At 46.1% G+C, this 15,098-nt stretch overlaps 2 protein-coding genes and 2 non-coding genes across 4 annotated transcripts in view; all 4 read left to right on the top strand.

Annotated features, from left to right (window-relative positions):
* Positions 1–15,098, top strand: part of TEX14 (testis expressed 14, intercellular bridge forming factor) — a 64,069-nt gene that overhangs the window by 11,474 nt on the left and 37,497 nt on the right. The window lies entirely within an intron of this gene.
* On the top strand, positions 3,742–3,959 carry LOC138794229 (small nucleolar RNA U3). Its single transcript, XR_011363385.1, has one exon. It is a non-coding gene; the product is annotated as a small nucleolar RNA U3 (small nucleolar RNA).
* On the top strand, positions 5,374–5,591 carry LOC138794227 (small nucleolar RNA U3). Its single transcript, XR_011363383.1, has one exon. It is a non-coding gene; the product is annotated as a small nucleolar RNA U3 (small nucleolar RNA).
* Positions 10,174–11,135, top strand: LOC138793805 (lamina-associated polypeptide 2, isoforms alpha/zeta-like). Its single transcript, XM_069972500.1, has 2 exons — positions 10,174–10,301; positions 10,429–11,135. Exons 1-2 carry the CDS (start codon positions 10,185–10,187, stop codon positions 11,125–11,127), a joined length of 816 nt encoding a protein of 271 aa, XP_069828601.1. The 5' UTR covers positions 10,174–10,184; the 3' UTR covers positions 11,128–11,135.

Below are 15,098 nucleotides of genomic sequence, written 5' to 3'. Positions count from 1 at the left end.
AATCGGTCTTCAATGATTTTTGCTTGCTCACTATATTTGTTGTCTTTTGTGCAGTTCTTTCGTATCCTCCTGAATTGCCCGAAAGGGATGTTAACTTTCCAGCTTTTTGAATGGCTGCTTTAGGGTATATTCACACGGGCAGGTCCTGTCAGTTCCCATAAACTACATACTTGCTGCGGTCTAAACGACCGCAGCGAGTATGTAATTGTACCGTGCTTAACCCCTTCTACTCCCGCCGGCTCCCCCGCTGTAAGCAGCATACATTACCTGTCCTTGCTGCACGGGTCCGGCGTCCTGCTCTCCCGTCCGGCCAATTAGTGTGTTGCCCAGCCGCAGCCACTGATTGGCCGGGCGGGAGAGCAGGACGCCGGACCCGTGCAGCAAGGACAGGTAATGTATGCTGCTTACAGCGGGGGAGCCGGCGGGAGCAGAAGGGGTTAAGGGCGGTATAATTACATACTCGCTGCGGTCGTTTAGACCGCAGCAAGTATGTAGTTTATGGGAACTGACAGGACCTGCCGGTCTCGCAGCGAGAATCTCGCTGCGAGCCCGCCCGTGTGAATATACCCTTAGAAGGGAAGGTAGCTGTTGGAATCGACTGATTTAAAATAGGTCGCAGTCAGAAATTTATTATTTTCATGGTATATTAACAGATCCAAAAACTCATTTTTCTCCTTTGAATAGTGGGGAACAAGATTAATACCCCAACTGTTAGTATTGAGATCTTTTACAAATTCATCGATTGCTGTGGTGTCACCTTCCCAAATGAAAAAAAGGTCATCTATATACCTTTTATATAGTCTCACATGTTGGGAGAATAAAGGATGATTGGTGATGAACAATTCCTCGAAGCGTCCTATGAACAGGTTAGCGTAGGCGGGTGCTTAACCCCTTATATTCAAAGAAATTCCTCTTCAATATAAGTTCCAGACATTTAATTAGAAATATTCTTTGTTCACTAGGTATGTGTAAGTCTTGCCTTAAGTAGAACTCTATGCATTCTATGCCTATGCTGTGTTCTATATTTGTATATAACGCTGACACATCCATAGTCAATAGGACTGTATTGGTAGTCACTTCATGTTCCTTCAGATAATTAATCAAGGTATCTGAGTTTTTCAGGTACGAATCTAATGAGATTACGTACTCTTGGAGGAAAAGGTCCAGATAGTGGGAAATATTACATGCCGGGCTATTTATTCCTGAGATGATTGGTCTCCCAGGTGGGGCCTCCACATTTTTGTGGATCTTCGGTAAGTGATAATAAAACGGGATCGATGGATTCCTTATTGAGGAATCTTTTTTTCTTCCTTAGTGATAATATTTTGTTCTAGAGCTTCTTTTAACAAATCCCCTATTTGTGTTTGTATCAATCAAAAGGGATTCTCTTCCATTAGCGTGTAGTAATTTTTATCTTCTAGATTACGCAAGGCTTCAAGATGATAGTCTTCATAATTTTGAAGTACAATTCCTCCACCCTTATCCACACATCTGATTATTAGGTTGTGATCAGGGGCGTAACTAGAAATAGCAGGGCCCCATAGCAAACATTTGATTGGGCCCCCCTTCCTTCCCGACTGACCCTAAGCTGTCTACCTGTTGCTGCAAATGATGACAGCTCAAGGGGCCCAGTGTATTGCAGGAGTGGACAATGGGGCCCCCCTGATGTGGTGGGCCCCATAGCAGCCGCTATGGTTGCTATAGTGATAGTTACGCCCCTGGTTGTGATTGTCTTTTAGAGTCTTTAAGGCTTGCTTTTCTTTTTTATTTAACAGACCTTTAGATTTAAAACAGGGTTTTGGGGTAAATTCTTGTAAATCCTTGTTCACAGCTTCGTGAAAGGTTTTGATGGCTGCCCCTTGGCTTTCCAACGGATAAAAAGACAATTTGTTGTGTATAGTGGGATGTTTGCCTATAACAGGGTTTACGGGATCGTGATTATATGTTTTGCTTTTATTAGATGGCATGGAGAAATGATGTTGAAGGGTTAGTTTTCTTGTAATCTTATGAAGATCCACTTTTTGTAGTAACGATTGCTCATCCTGATTCAGTGTGTATGAGCATAAGTTGAAGATTTTTATCCCCAGATGTTCACTAGGATTAGAGGTATGTGTATCCATTGTTTTCCTTTTATTTTTCTGTTGTAATTTGTTATGTTTTAGTTTGTCTCTTCTCTTAAGTCCACTTCTTATGCCTCTTCTGAATTTTTTCTTTTTTTCGGCATATTTGTTGGAGGGAAAAAGTTGGTGATTAGATTTTTCCTCTTCACACTCTTGATAGGAGTGGCCAACTCTAAAAAAGGGGCAGTTTGTTGGAGATCGGAATTATGCGCTCCACATCCTATGTCAGGAACATAGGGTTGGTCTCTGGATGGTGCCATGGTCGTAAGGAGTGCTGATTGGAGGAACGGCACAGTCGCAATTTGTTGACTTCTGGAATTGTCAACAACAACTTTGTTTGTCGAATCTTCTGTGACGGAGGATACCATGTTTCCTTTGTCTTCATATTCCATCGTTGGTATATTAACAGGGCTGGCATGTAATGTGAAAATGGATATATTCTCTTCCCCTCTTCCTGGGGTAGTCTGTATTGTGGAATGATTACTTTGTGTGCAAATTTCCTTATTAATTTCGTTATGCTTTGGAGTGTAAGTGGAAATCTTGTGATATTTTTCTTTTATCCTTTCAATGGTTTTTCTAATTTCATTGAAATCCTCCAGGGGTTTTTGTGCTGACCTTAGAGGTGTACTGAATTGAGTAGAGTGTGTCGGGCTTTGGGTTTGTGGAATAGGCAATGTAGCAGGACCTTGAATGACCCTATTTTCAGACGCAGAATGTGGCTTGGAATTGTTGTTGTGATTGTGTTTTTTGGAATTGTAAATTGTTGTAGGCTTCAGTTGTACATCTGTCATTATGTCTACTCATCTTGTAATTACGCCGTGTTATATGCTTTGGATACTGTGGATAATCGGATGAATTAGGGGCCGGGTGGTTGTTGTTACTTATATTGTTGGTTGGTTTGTGTTTCCTGTTCCAAATTCTATATATACTTTGAGTTCTGTGAGCTCTATCTCGTTTTCTTTAAGAAATGCATTAAAACTATTGTTATTGTTGTGCGTCTTGTCTGTATGGCGTGAAAAAGTGCATAAAAAATTAAAAAGACAATTTCTGATAATTTTCAGCATTGAAGAAATGTTTCTTGTGTTATAGACACTGAAAGAGAGAATCTGCAGAATGCAGCTAATGAGAGTAACTATATCAGGAGTATGAGGCAGGCTTTATATAGGTTTGTACTAGATGTAGGAGCTCCGGTCTGTCCCTCCTGACTTGTTGGTTATGGTTTCCTGTATACCATGCTGTGTTTACTATGTATATAGAGCCAGGAGACAGGAAATGTGAGTGGGGGTGGCAGCACAGACGTGTTTCACTGATCACATCACACTCTCCATGTGCCAGGGAGGGGGCGGGGCAGCAGAGATAAGCTTGTCTCTCACTGGTTGCCTGAACTCACATTGTAATTAGGAGAAGAGAACAGTTTGCATTCTGGGCATTAGCTTTTTCAACTCTTATTCTTACCTCGTGGAAGTATAAAAGCTTCTGTTTTCATTGTGGTTATGGCTCCGTCTATTTCTAAAGTATCACTGTGTACAGGGTTCTATACTTGTTAGGGTGTGTGGGTATCTCCCTAATGTTACACACAGGGTCCTATCACCTGGAGTGTTACTAGAGCTGGTGGCAGGTTAGGACTATACTTTCAAGGATCATTTCTATAGTATTTTATTGTGGAAATGTGAGTGAAAGTGTCCAAGCTCATCAACCATGAGGAGGAGCTGTAGTGATCTCTCCTGAGCGCGAAGTGAGCTCTCAGTCCTGCTTCATTGCAGGTGCTGGGGGCTGTTGATGACCGTTCTCCTTCTCTGTTACAGAGAGGGTGGAGGGAGAGATCACAAGCTGAGTGGTTTATATACTGGTATAACAGCAGAAAAACTTTACTTAGTTACTTATCAGATTAACTACAAGTTCTTCAGAGATGTAACTAGCACTTAAATGTTAATCAACTATTATTATTTATCTTTTATAGAAATTCTCGTTTAGCTGCCCATGTTAAAATGGGCCAATAATCAGCCGATGTTATGTTATTATATTCATAGGGTGACAAAGTGCTTACAAAAATTAGGAAATAAAAATTTTAGGCAATTTTATTCAGTGATGTCCCCCCCCCCCTCCTCCCTCTCCTCTCTTCTCCCTCTCCTCTCTCTCCTCCCTCTCCTCTCTCTCCTCCCTCTCCTCTCGCTTCTCCCTCTCCTCTCGCCCTCCCTCTCCTCTCGCCCCCCCCCCCTCCCCCCCCCCTCGCCCTCCCTCTCCTCCGGCCCCCCCCCCTCCTCCCTCTCCCCCCCCCCCGCCTCCCTCTCCTCTCCTCTCCCCCCCTCCCTCTCCTCTCCTCTCCCCCCCCCCCCCCTCTCCCCTCCCCCCGCGCCTCCCCCTCCCCTCCTCCCTCTCCCCTCCTCCCTCTCCTCTCCTCTCCCCCCCCCTCCTCTCCCTCTCCACTCCCCCCTCCTCTCCCTCTCCACTCCCCCCCTCCTCTCCCTCTCCACTCCCCCCCTCCTCTCCCTCTCCACTCCCCCCCCCCTCTCCCTCCCCACTCCCCCCCTCCTCTCCCTCTCCCCTCCCCCCCTCCACTCCCTCCCCTCTCCCCCCCTCCTCCTCCCTCTCCTCTCCCCCCCTCCTCCCTCGCCTCTCTCCCCCCCCCTCCTCCCTTGCCTCTCTCCCCCCCCTCCTCCCTCGCCTCTCTCCCCCCCTCCTCCCTCGCCTCTCTCCCCCCCCTCCTCCCTCGCCTCTCCCTCCTCCCTCTCCTCTCCCCCCCTCCTCCTCCCTCTCCTCTCCCCCCCTCCTCCTCCCTCTCCTCCTCTCCCTTTTTCTCTCTCGCATTGGAGACATTTCTTATAATTTTTTCGCTGTATGGACAATAAAAGAGAATGCAGCTAGTGAGAGTAACTATATCAGGAGTATGAGGCAGGCTTTATATAGGTTTGTGCCAGATGTAGGAGCTCCGGTCTGTACCTCCTGACTTGTTGGTTATGGTTTCCTGTATACCATGCTGTGTTTCCTATGTATGTCGGGGCAGGAGACAGGAAATGTGAGTGGGGGGGGGGGGGGCAGCAGCACAGACGTGTTTCACTGATCACATCACACTCTCCATGTGCCAGGGAGGGGGCGGGGCAGCAGAGATAAGCTTGTCTCTCACTGGTTGTCTGAACTCACATGGTAATTAGGAGAAGAGACCAGTTTGTGTTTGTTATTGTGTGTGAGTATCTCCCTAATGTTACACACAGGGTCCTATCACCTGGAGTGTTACTAGAGCTGGTGGCAGGTTAGGACTATACTTTCAAGGATCATTTCTATAGTATTTTATTGTGGAAATGTGAGTGAAAGTGTCCAAGCTCATCAACCATGAGGAGGAGCTGTAGTGATCTCTCCTGAGCGTGAAGTGAGCTCTCAGTCCTGCTTCATTGCAGGTGCTGGGGGCTGTTGATGACCGTTCTCCTTCTCTGTTACAGAGAGGGTGGAGGGAGAGATCACATGCTGAGTGGTTTATGTACTGGTTTAACTGCAGACAAACTTTACTTAGTTACTTATCAGATTAACTACAAGTTCTTCAGAGATGTAACTAGCACTTATATGTTAATCAACTATTATTATTTATCTTTTATAGAAATTCTCGTTTAGCTGCCCATGTTAAAATGGGCCAATAATCAGCCGATGTTATGTTATTATATTCATAGGGTGACAAAGTGCTTACAAAAATTAGGAAATAAAATTTTAGGCAATTTTATTCAGTGATGTCCCCCTCCTCCCTCTCCTCTCGCCCCCCCCTCCTCCCTCTCCTCTCCTTCTTCAAAATGAGGCGGTTCCTGGCAAGCCATGAAAAGAGAATGCAGCTAGTGAGAGTAACTATATCGGGAGTATGAGGCAGGCTTTATATAGGTTTGTGCCAGATGTAGGAGCTCCGGTCTGTACCTCCTGACTTGTTGGTTATGGTTTCCTGTCCTCTTTAAGCTAAACCCACGGATCGAACGTCCAGTGCTGAAGCACTGGAGGCCAGCCAGGCCGCCCCCAATGGCAGGGAATTCCCTCCCCTGTATGACGCGGCTCCATTCATTCTAACGGAGCCGCGTCATACAGGGGAGGGAATTTCCTCCCACTGGGGGCGGCCTGGCCTAGCTCCAGTGCTTGAACACCGGCCGGTTCCGGTGCATAGAACGGCACCATGCATGGGAACCGGGCCGCGGTCCGAAAAACGGACCGCGGCACCGGCTTCCCTGTAACAGCGCCGTTTGATCTGTGGGTTTAGCTTAAAGAGGATGTACCTGGTGGTACATCCTCTTTAATATGTTATTACTTATGGAAAGTAATTCCTAATGTACATTAATTATGGGAAGTGCACATATAGGGCTATTTCCCTTAATTTAGTAGATCATGGAATCTTTAAATTCTCTCAAAATTCGTTACGTCACAAAACAGGGTGTAATTTCTATGGAGTGACCAGCAGGGGGCACAGTATATGTAGAAGCCTATGGACTGTATTGAAGTCTATAGGAGATGTAATGTAAACTTCACTTTATTGACAAACTATGTGTATGGAATAAATGGAAGGCACCTAACAGGGAGGGAGAGAGGTAGGTGCATCTATATACCTCCTCCCTCCCTCCCTGCTTGGTGCAGTGGGACAGAACGACACTGCTACTCCTCCCATCATCTGCTCCTAGTATGAGCATATGAATGGAGTAGTAGTACTAGGGTGATCTGCAGCACCAAGCCGCCGCCGGTAACCTCCCCGCATCTGGCCCCCAGCAGCAGCCCCCAGCGGCGGGGAGCTGACAGTTCGGACCGGCATGGCAGGGAAGTGAGTAGGACGTGCAGCGTCGGCGGAGGCCGGGGGGCTTGCTGTTGTGGGCCAGATGCGCGGATTTTACCGGCAGTGGCGGCAGAGGAGGCCGGGGGGCTTGCTGCTGTGGGCCAGATGCGGGGAGGTAACAGGCGGCGGTGGGGGAGGTTGGGGGTCTTGCTGCTGGGAGCCAGATGAGTGGAGTTTACCAGCGGCGGTGGGGGAGGCCGGGGGCCAGATGTGGGGAGGTGACCAGCAGCGTCGGGGGCTTGGTGCTGCGGATCACCCTAGTACTACTCCTCCCATCATATGGTCATATTATGAGCAGATGATGGGAGGAGTAGCAGTGTCGTTCTGTCCCACTGCACCAAGCAGGGAGGGAGGGAGGGAGGAGGTATATAGATGCACCTACCTCTCTCCCTCCCTGTTCGGTGCCTTCCATTTATTCCATACACATAGTTTGTCAATAAAGTGTAGCTTACATTACATCTCCCATAGACTTCAATGCTGTCCATAGGCTTTTACATATACTGCGCCCCCTGCTGGACACTCCATAGGAATTACACCCTGATTTGTGACGTAACAAATTTTGAGAGAATTTGAAGATTCCATGATCTACTAAATTAAGGGAAATAGCCCTATATGTGGATTTCCCATAATTAACCCCTTCACGTCAGTAACATGTGTATATATACGTTCCTATTGCAATCCCCCCTGTACAGTAGGAATGTATATATACGTTCCTGACTTCAGGGGGCTTTATGATGAGAGCGGGATTGCTGCAGAGATAGCGATCCCGCTCTCATCTGAATACAGCATCGGAGATAATGAGAATCAGCTGCGATCCCGCAGCTGACCCCCATTAACCCCCTTAGTGACCGCCGATACGGCGGTCACTAATGGGCCGCTGCTGCCGCTGCATTTCATCTCCCCCCACCGTGAATCCACGGTGGGGGGAGATGAAATAAGTAAAATCAGACCCCAGATCAGCCCCCCTAGTGCCCCGATCACTAACCCCCCCCTCCCTGCGGTGGCCATCAGATCCAAGATGGCCGCCGCCATCACTGTGAACAGAGTATATCTGTTCACAGTGATCTCGTATTAAAAATGAATAAACACCCATGCTCTCCACCACCGGAGGTAGCGGAGAGCATGGGGCCGTGATCGGGGACCCCCCTGTGGGGTCCCCGTACAAGCGATCAGCGGTATATACTATATACCGCTGATCGCTTGTGCCATGTGCCGCTGGCACTTTTTATCCCCTGTCACCATAAATGATTGGTGACAGGGGATAAAAAGTAAAGTGTCCTGTCCCCCCAGTCACCCCCCCCTTCCCCAGTCACCCCCCCTTCCCCATATACTCACCTGATCCTGGGAGCTCCTTCCTGACGTCCTGGCTGGTTATGAAGTGCGCATGCGCTCCACAACCAGCCAACTCTGAAAATTTAAAGTGACGGAGACCAATTTGGTCTCTGTCACTGAACTATGATTACTGTGATAGAAAGTAATACAGTGAAAATGAATGTATAAAGTACAAAAAGTGACAAACATACAAAAAAATAAAACACACACTTTTTATTATAGTAATTGCAGTTTACTCCCAAATTACCCTTAAACACCCCCCCCCCCCCCCCCCCAGATTATCCGTAACCACCGCAGGTTGCCCGTAACCACCCCAGGTTGTCCGTAATCACGACAGATTGCACGTAACCACCGCGCCTTGCCCGTGACCACTGAGCCAGAATAAAGAGGACATATCGGTAATGTGACTTAGTAACTAATTTATGTGATACGACTTTCTTTTTTTAGAAGCAGAGAATCAATCAATCAATCAAAGTTCATAAAAAGCAAATTTTTTTTAATTTTTCATATTTTGATGTTTTTCACAAAAAACACACAAAGTAGTGACCAAATTTTGCCACTTATTTAAAGTGCCATATGTGACGAAAAAACAATCTCAGAATCTCTAGCATACGTTAAAGCATCACTGAGCTTTAAGCGCATAAAGTGAGACAGGTCAGATTTTGAGAAATGAGCTCGGTCATTAATGCCCAAATTGGCTTAAGGTGCATTTACACATAACGATTATCGTGCGAATTTGCGAGATAACGATGGAATTCGGACGATAATCGTACGTGTAGACGCAGCGAACGATCAAACGACGAACGATACATCGCTCATTTTGATCCTTCAACATGTTATCAAATCGTCGTTCGCAAAAAATTCGCAAATCGTTCCGTGTGAACAGTCGTTCGCCGATTTAACCAATGTGTGAGATAGGCTTAAGCGTTCGCAAAACGATCGCAAAACGAATTTTCTCTCTTCGCCCGATGACGGCACCCCTGGAGAGGTCCACCCCCTGCTCCCATAGGACAGGAAACAGGATACAGGAAATCCCTGGATCTTTTAAAAGAGTAAACTCCCCTCCTCTCGTCAGTTTCTGTTTCCTGTCCCTACGGGAGCAGGAGCTGGAAGGGGTCTCTCTCCTTCCCAACCCTGGAAAAAGAGAGGTGACTGGGGTGGCCGTGGTATACCTTACCGGCGTCCCGGCGGCATCAGACTCCGCTGGTGGAGCAGCCTCCTAGTCTGGCTCCCCCCCCGACACCTCCGGAATACGGGTCCCCGGGGCTCCCCTGACTCTCCTCGGTGCGGCTGGTGCTCCGGTCTGCAGCGCTGCGCTCGCGCGCGCTGTGGCATGGGTAACCGGAAGCACTGGGGAGGGGGTTGCTCTGCCGGCCGTGTTCGGCAACTTCCGGGGCTTAGGCCTGCTCGGGGAGAGCGCCGGGAGGGTGACGCCGTATCAGCGCGCGGCATAGGGGGCGGGACCAGCCGGTCACAAGGGATTCGGCGCCAAATTTAAAAAGGGTGCCGAAGAAGACGCCGGGGCAGTACATCCAGTACTACAGCTGCTCCTTTCAAGTGAGTAGCTGCCCGGTGCTGTAATACCGCTTCACTGTAGCTTTCTGCAGTCGGATATCTAACCTCCTAAAACTTCTATTATCGTTATGGAGGCGGAAAGCGCTGAAACTATTGAAACCACTTCACCTTCAACACAGGCTTTATCGGTATGGAGTGGGTAAGAGGGGAGTTTTTCCCCAAACAGGCTTATTTTTTCTTATGATTTCTATTGTTTATTTGTCTCATTTATTTAGGAAGGGTCATCCGGTAAAAGCAGAGCTAAAAGCAAGGAATGCCCAACTTGTAGAAAACGTCTTAGTAGCTCATACAATAAACTTCTCTGTGGTAGTTGTATGAATAGAGTATTGGAAGATCAGGAATCCCAGACTATACAGGACCGAATGTTTGGAGCTTTAGCGCCTAAAAAACGCTTGGTGTTCCCTATCCATCAGAATATCAAGACCTTAATCAAACATGAATGGTCTAACCCGGATAGAAAATTCTTTATCCCTGCTGCCGTGAGTGTTTTTTTCATATATATATATATATAGGGATATAGGTATACACCTATTTCTGTCCTGAATATAGTAGGAACTCATGATTATTAGACAACCCCCCCCTTTTTTTCTGTTGTTTGATTTACAGTTCAAAAGGAAGTACCCGTTTGACCAAGAAGAGTCTAGTACTTGGGGTGTGGCTCCCAAAATAGATCCTCCGGTGGCAAAGATTTTCAAGCAGAATGCTCTTCCGTTTGAGGACTGTGCCTCCTTAAAAGACCCTATGGACAAACGGGCGGAGGTTTATTTAAAAAAGGACTGGGAGGCATCCACAGCTCTATTTAAGCCTTTGGTGGCCGCTACTTCAGTCTCTAGAGCTTTAGAAGTATGGTTATCAGAGCTAAAAGAGATGATTAGCAAGGGTACACCAGCGGAGGAACTCCTTAAACCCTTTGATACCCTTGAGAAAGCTATGTCATTTGTGTCTGAAGCGTCAGCTGACGCACTTAAACTTTCCGCTCGTTCGGCCGCAGTATCGAATTCTGCTCGCAGATCCCTGTGGCTTAAGGAGTGGAAAGGAGACGTCACATCTAGATCCAAGCTATGTGGTGTCCCATGTGAAGGCAACCTGCTTTTTGGTCCAGCTCTGGACAATATCCTTGAGAAGGCCTCAGACAAAAAGAAGGGGTTTCCTTTGATTCCTCAGCAGGCTAATCGCCCCTTCAAGGGAAAAGGTAGGAACACACAAAGGGCTCCTAATACTAATAAGAAAGAGTGGAGACCCACGAAAAAATCTAAAGGGTTCCTATTCAAGAACACAGATAGTTCCAAAAAACCTACACAATGACGCCAGGTCCCTGTGGGAGGTCGCCTTTCATGTTTTTTCTCACAATGGTGTGGTATTTCCAATAGCACGTTTGTTCTAGATATAATAAAACATGGATTGAAGATTTCCTTCTTGTCCTCCCCAGGGGAAAAATTTGTGGTTACAGATTTGTCATCAGATCCTGAGAAACATGTAGCTCTCTCACTAGAAGTACAGTCCTTACTGGATAAGAGAGTCCTGATTCCAGTCCCAGAGGCAGAGTATGGTAGAGGGTTTTACTCCACTTTATTTCTGGTAAGGAAGCCCAATGGTTCTTTCAGAACCATTATCAATCTTAAACCTCTCAACAAGGTATTGACCTATGAGAGGTTTAAGATGGAATCAGTTTCTTCAGCCATCCTAAATCTCACCCAGGATTGTTACATGGCCACCCTAGATTTAAAGGATGCTTACTACCATATTCCCATTCACCCAGACCATCAAAGGTTTTTGAGAGTGGCAGTAAAACTTCAGGATTCTATTGGTCATTTTCAATACCAGGCTTTACCGTTTGGTATCTCACAGGCACCTAGAGTGTTTACCAAAGTAATGTCAGAGGTAATGGCCCACATAAGAGAACATGACATTATCATTGTCCCATATCTAGACGATTTCTTACTGATAGGTGACTCGTCTAGCTCCCTTCAGGCCCAGATTAAGATAGTGGAGGACATCCTCTCTAACTTAGGTTGGGAGATCAATGCCGAAAAATCTAACAAGATCCCCTCTCAACACTGCCAGTTTCTGGGAATCTGTTTAGACTCCAGATCCAGAAAGTCATTCTTACCAGAAAATAAAATTTCTAACATCTGTAAGAGAACTCAGGAATTTTTAGACACTCCTCTGACTACCTTCAGAAAGGCTATGTCACTATTGGGTCTATTCTCTTCTTGCATTCCTGCGGTCCCCTGGGCACAATATCACTCCAGGGTGTTTCAGTCTCAAATTCTTGGTGAATGGGATGGTGCGACAGATTCTCTTGATTCTTCCTTTCTTCTATCTCCACAGACCCTCAGGTCTCTTTCTTGGTGGAAAGAAAGAGATCATCTCACCAGAGGGCTCCCTTGGAATCTGGAGGACGTCATAACCATCACCACGGACGCCAGTCCTCGGGGATGGGGAGCTCATTCGGATTCTCAGGTCTTCCAGGGCCAGTGGACTCCAGAGGAAGCCAGAGACCCTCAGAACGTGAGAGAGTTGAGAGCAATATTCTTCTCCTTATCCCAGGCTCTTCCATTAATAGAGAACAGAAATGTCAGAATCTTAACAGACAACAGTTCAGCAGTGGCATACATCAACCATCAGGGAGGCACGAGATCGCCACAGCTCATGAGGTTAGCCCATTTTCTCTTCAGACTAGTAGAATCACATTGTCTGTCCCTTTCGGCTCTCCATTTGAAGGGGGTGGACAATGTCAAAGCAGACTTTCTCAGCAGACACTCACTAAATCAGGGAGAGTGGGAACTCTCGCAGGAAGTCTTTCTCCAAATCTGCAGTCTGTGGGGAACTCCAGAGATAGACCTCTTTGCCTCACGCACGAACAGAAAGACCCACAGGTTCTTCTCCCTCTGCCCTGCCGACAGACCCATGGCCCTGGATGCTCTAGCGCAACCCTGGAACAAGGGCCTACTTTATGCCTTCCCTCCTATCAGACTGATTCCAAGAGTTATCAGAAAGATCAGACAAGACAGGGCACACGTTATACTAATAGCTCCCTTTTGGCCAAGAAGGGTCTGGTTTTCTTGGCTCAGGAAGATGTCTCTGACGGACCCCTGGATTCTACCGGACAGGCCAGATCTCCTCAGCCAGGGCCCAGTCTTTCATCCACTAGTTCAGAATCTCCACATGACTGCATGGCACTTGAAAGGCAATTGTTGATAGATAGAGGCCTTTCATCGGAAGTCATCACCACTCTACTTGCCAGCAGAAAGAGGGTTACTTCTATCATTTACCTGCGTACTTGGAAAGCATTTTGCAGATTTATAAATAAACCGATTAATGTACTGGCTGCTCCGGACGTTCCTTTAATTCTACAATTCCTTCAGGAGGGTCTAAATAAGAACCTTAGACCCAGCACCATTAAGGTCCAGATCTCTGCCCTCAGTGCCCTCTATGACTGTAAACTGGCAGATCATCCATGGATCAAGAGATTTGTTAAAGCAGCCAGTAGACTATGTCCCACTATTAAATCAAGGATTCCTCCCTGGGACCTTAATTTAGTTCTAAATGGTCTTACCACTAACCCCTTTGAACCCATAACTGAATGTCATATTAAGTTCCTATCATACAAGTTGGCCTTCCTATTAGCCATTACGTCAGCACGGAGGGTTAGTGAGATTAGGGCTTTTTCTATACAGGCCCCTTACATGACCATTAGAGACGATAGAATTGTTCTTTCTCCTGACCCTGCCTTTCTACCGAAAGTTGTTACTGACTTCCACAGGTCACAAGAGGTAGTGTTACCTTCATTTTGCAACACACCAACTAATGAGCGTGAAGCATCTTTCCATTCTCTTGATGTTAGAAGAGCGATCCTACACTATCTACAGGTCACAAAGGAATGGCGCTTGAGTAATAACTTACTGATATCTTTTCAAGGAAAAACTAAGGGTAAGACTGCCTCTACACAGACAATAGCCAGATGGGTCAAGCAGGCAATTGGAGAATGTTATAAAGCCAAGAACATTGATACACCAGTCGGATTCGGTGCTCATTCAACTAGAGCAGTAGCAACCTCATGGGCAGAAAGGGCATCAGTTTCCATTGACCAGATATGCAGAGCAGCTACATGGAGCACCCCACATACATTCTACAGACACTACAGGTTACAACTATCTTCTACTGAAGATTTGACCTTTGGTCGTAGGGTATTACATGCTGTAGTCCCCCCCTAGGCGGGTATATCCCTATTCTATTCTCCAGGGGTGCCGTCATCGGGCGAAGAGAGAAAATATAAATTACTAACCGGTAATTTCTTTTCTTTGAGCCCATGACGGCACCCCGCCTAAATCCCGCCCTTGTATGAGTGGGTGTATGTATATGTATGTATGTATATATATATGTGTATATAGCTGTATATACTAAAAAAAAAAAAAAAAAAAAAATTTTTTTACAAAAAACACACAAAAAAAAAACAAAAAACAAAAAAAAAAAACGTATATATATATATATTTTTTTTTTTGTGTTTGTGTGTCTTGTGAGCTTCGCTCCTAGGTCCTTGCTAAAGACTGACGAGAGGAGGGGAGTTTACTCTTTTAAAAGATCCAGGGATTTCCTGTATCCTGTTTCCTGTCCTATGGGAGCAGGGGGTGGACCTCTCCAGGGGTGCCGTCATGGGCTCAAAGAAAAGAAATTACCGGTTAGTAATTTATATTTTCCGTACGATATATCGTACCGTATAAACGCTGATCGTTATGAAAAAAAATTGTTACTCCGACATCGTTAATCGTACAATCGGGCCAATTATCGTTTCGTGTACCATTAGTCTTGGAGGGGTTAATGTACATTAGGAATTTGTCTAACTTTCCATAAGTAATAACATATTAAAAAATACTTTTGGCCGGAGTTGTCCTTTAAATGCCCAACAGGCTGAAAGATAAAAAAGTGTAAGTGGGGTTTTATTTTAAAGTTTTTTTTCTGGTAGTAAAATAAAATAAAAGGTCCATAAATTGTATCACTGTAATGAATGGACCTTAAGAATATCGATAAAATGTCAGATTATATGGTTAAGGCTATGTTCATACTATGTAAGAGACCGTCCATTACGTGATCTGGCCGGATCACGGAACGGCCGGTCTCTGAAAAGATTATCCTGGCTGGATGATCTTTAGTTCCCCTGAGTTCTGCTGCAGGTGCATTCATGTGAGCCTGCATCAGAACTCCCCAAAGCACAGTATGTAGCGTGTGGCCGGAGTAGCTTGCTCCATATTGTGCACTGACAGGGTTTTCTGTGG

This window comes from Dendropsophus ebraccatus, chromosome 5 (assembly GCF_027789765.1).
Source record: "Dendropsophus ebraccatus isolate aDenEbr1 chromosome 5, aDenEbr1.pat, whole genome shotgun sequence".
Classification (NCBI taxonomy): Eukaryota; Metazoa; Chordata; class Amphibia; order Anura; family Hylidae; genus Dendropsophus; species Dendropsophus ebraccatus.
Note: the sequence above shows the minus strand (reverse complement) of the source record. Positions and strands in the feature narration are given on the sequence as shown.

Excerpts from the sequence above, each read along its gene's own strand:
- LOC138793805 (XM_069972500.1), top strand. The coding sequence starts at position 10,185 with ATGTTTGGAGCTTTAGCGCCTAAAAAACGCTTGGTGTTCCCTATCCAT. Across the intron at positions 10,302-10,428 it reads AATTCTTTATCCCTGCTGCC|TTCAAAAGGAAGTACCCGTT; the intron begins GTGAGTGTTTTT and ends TTTGATTTACAG.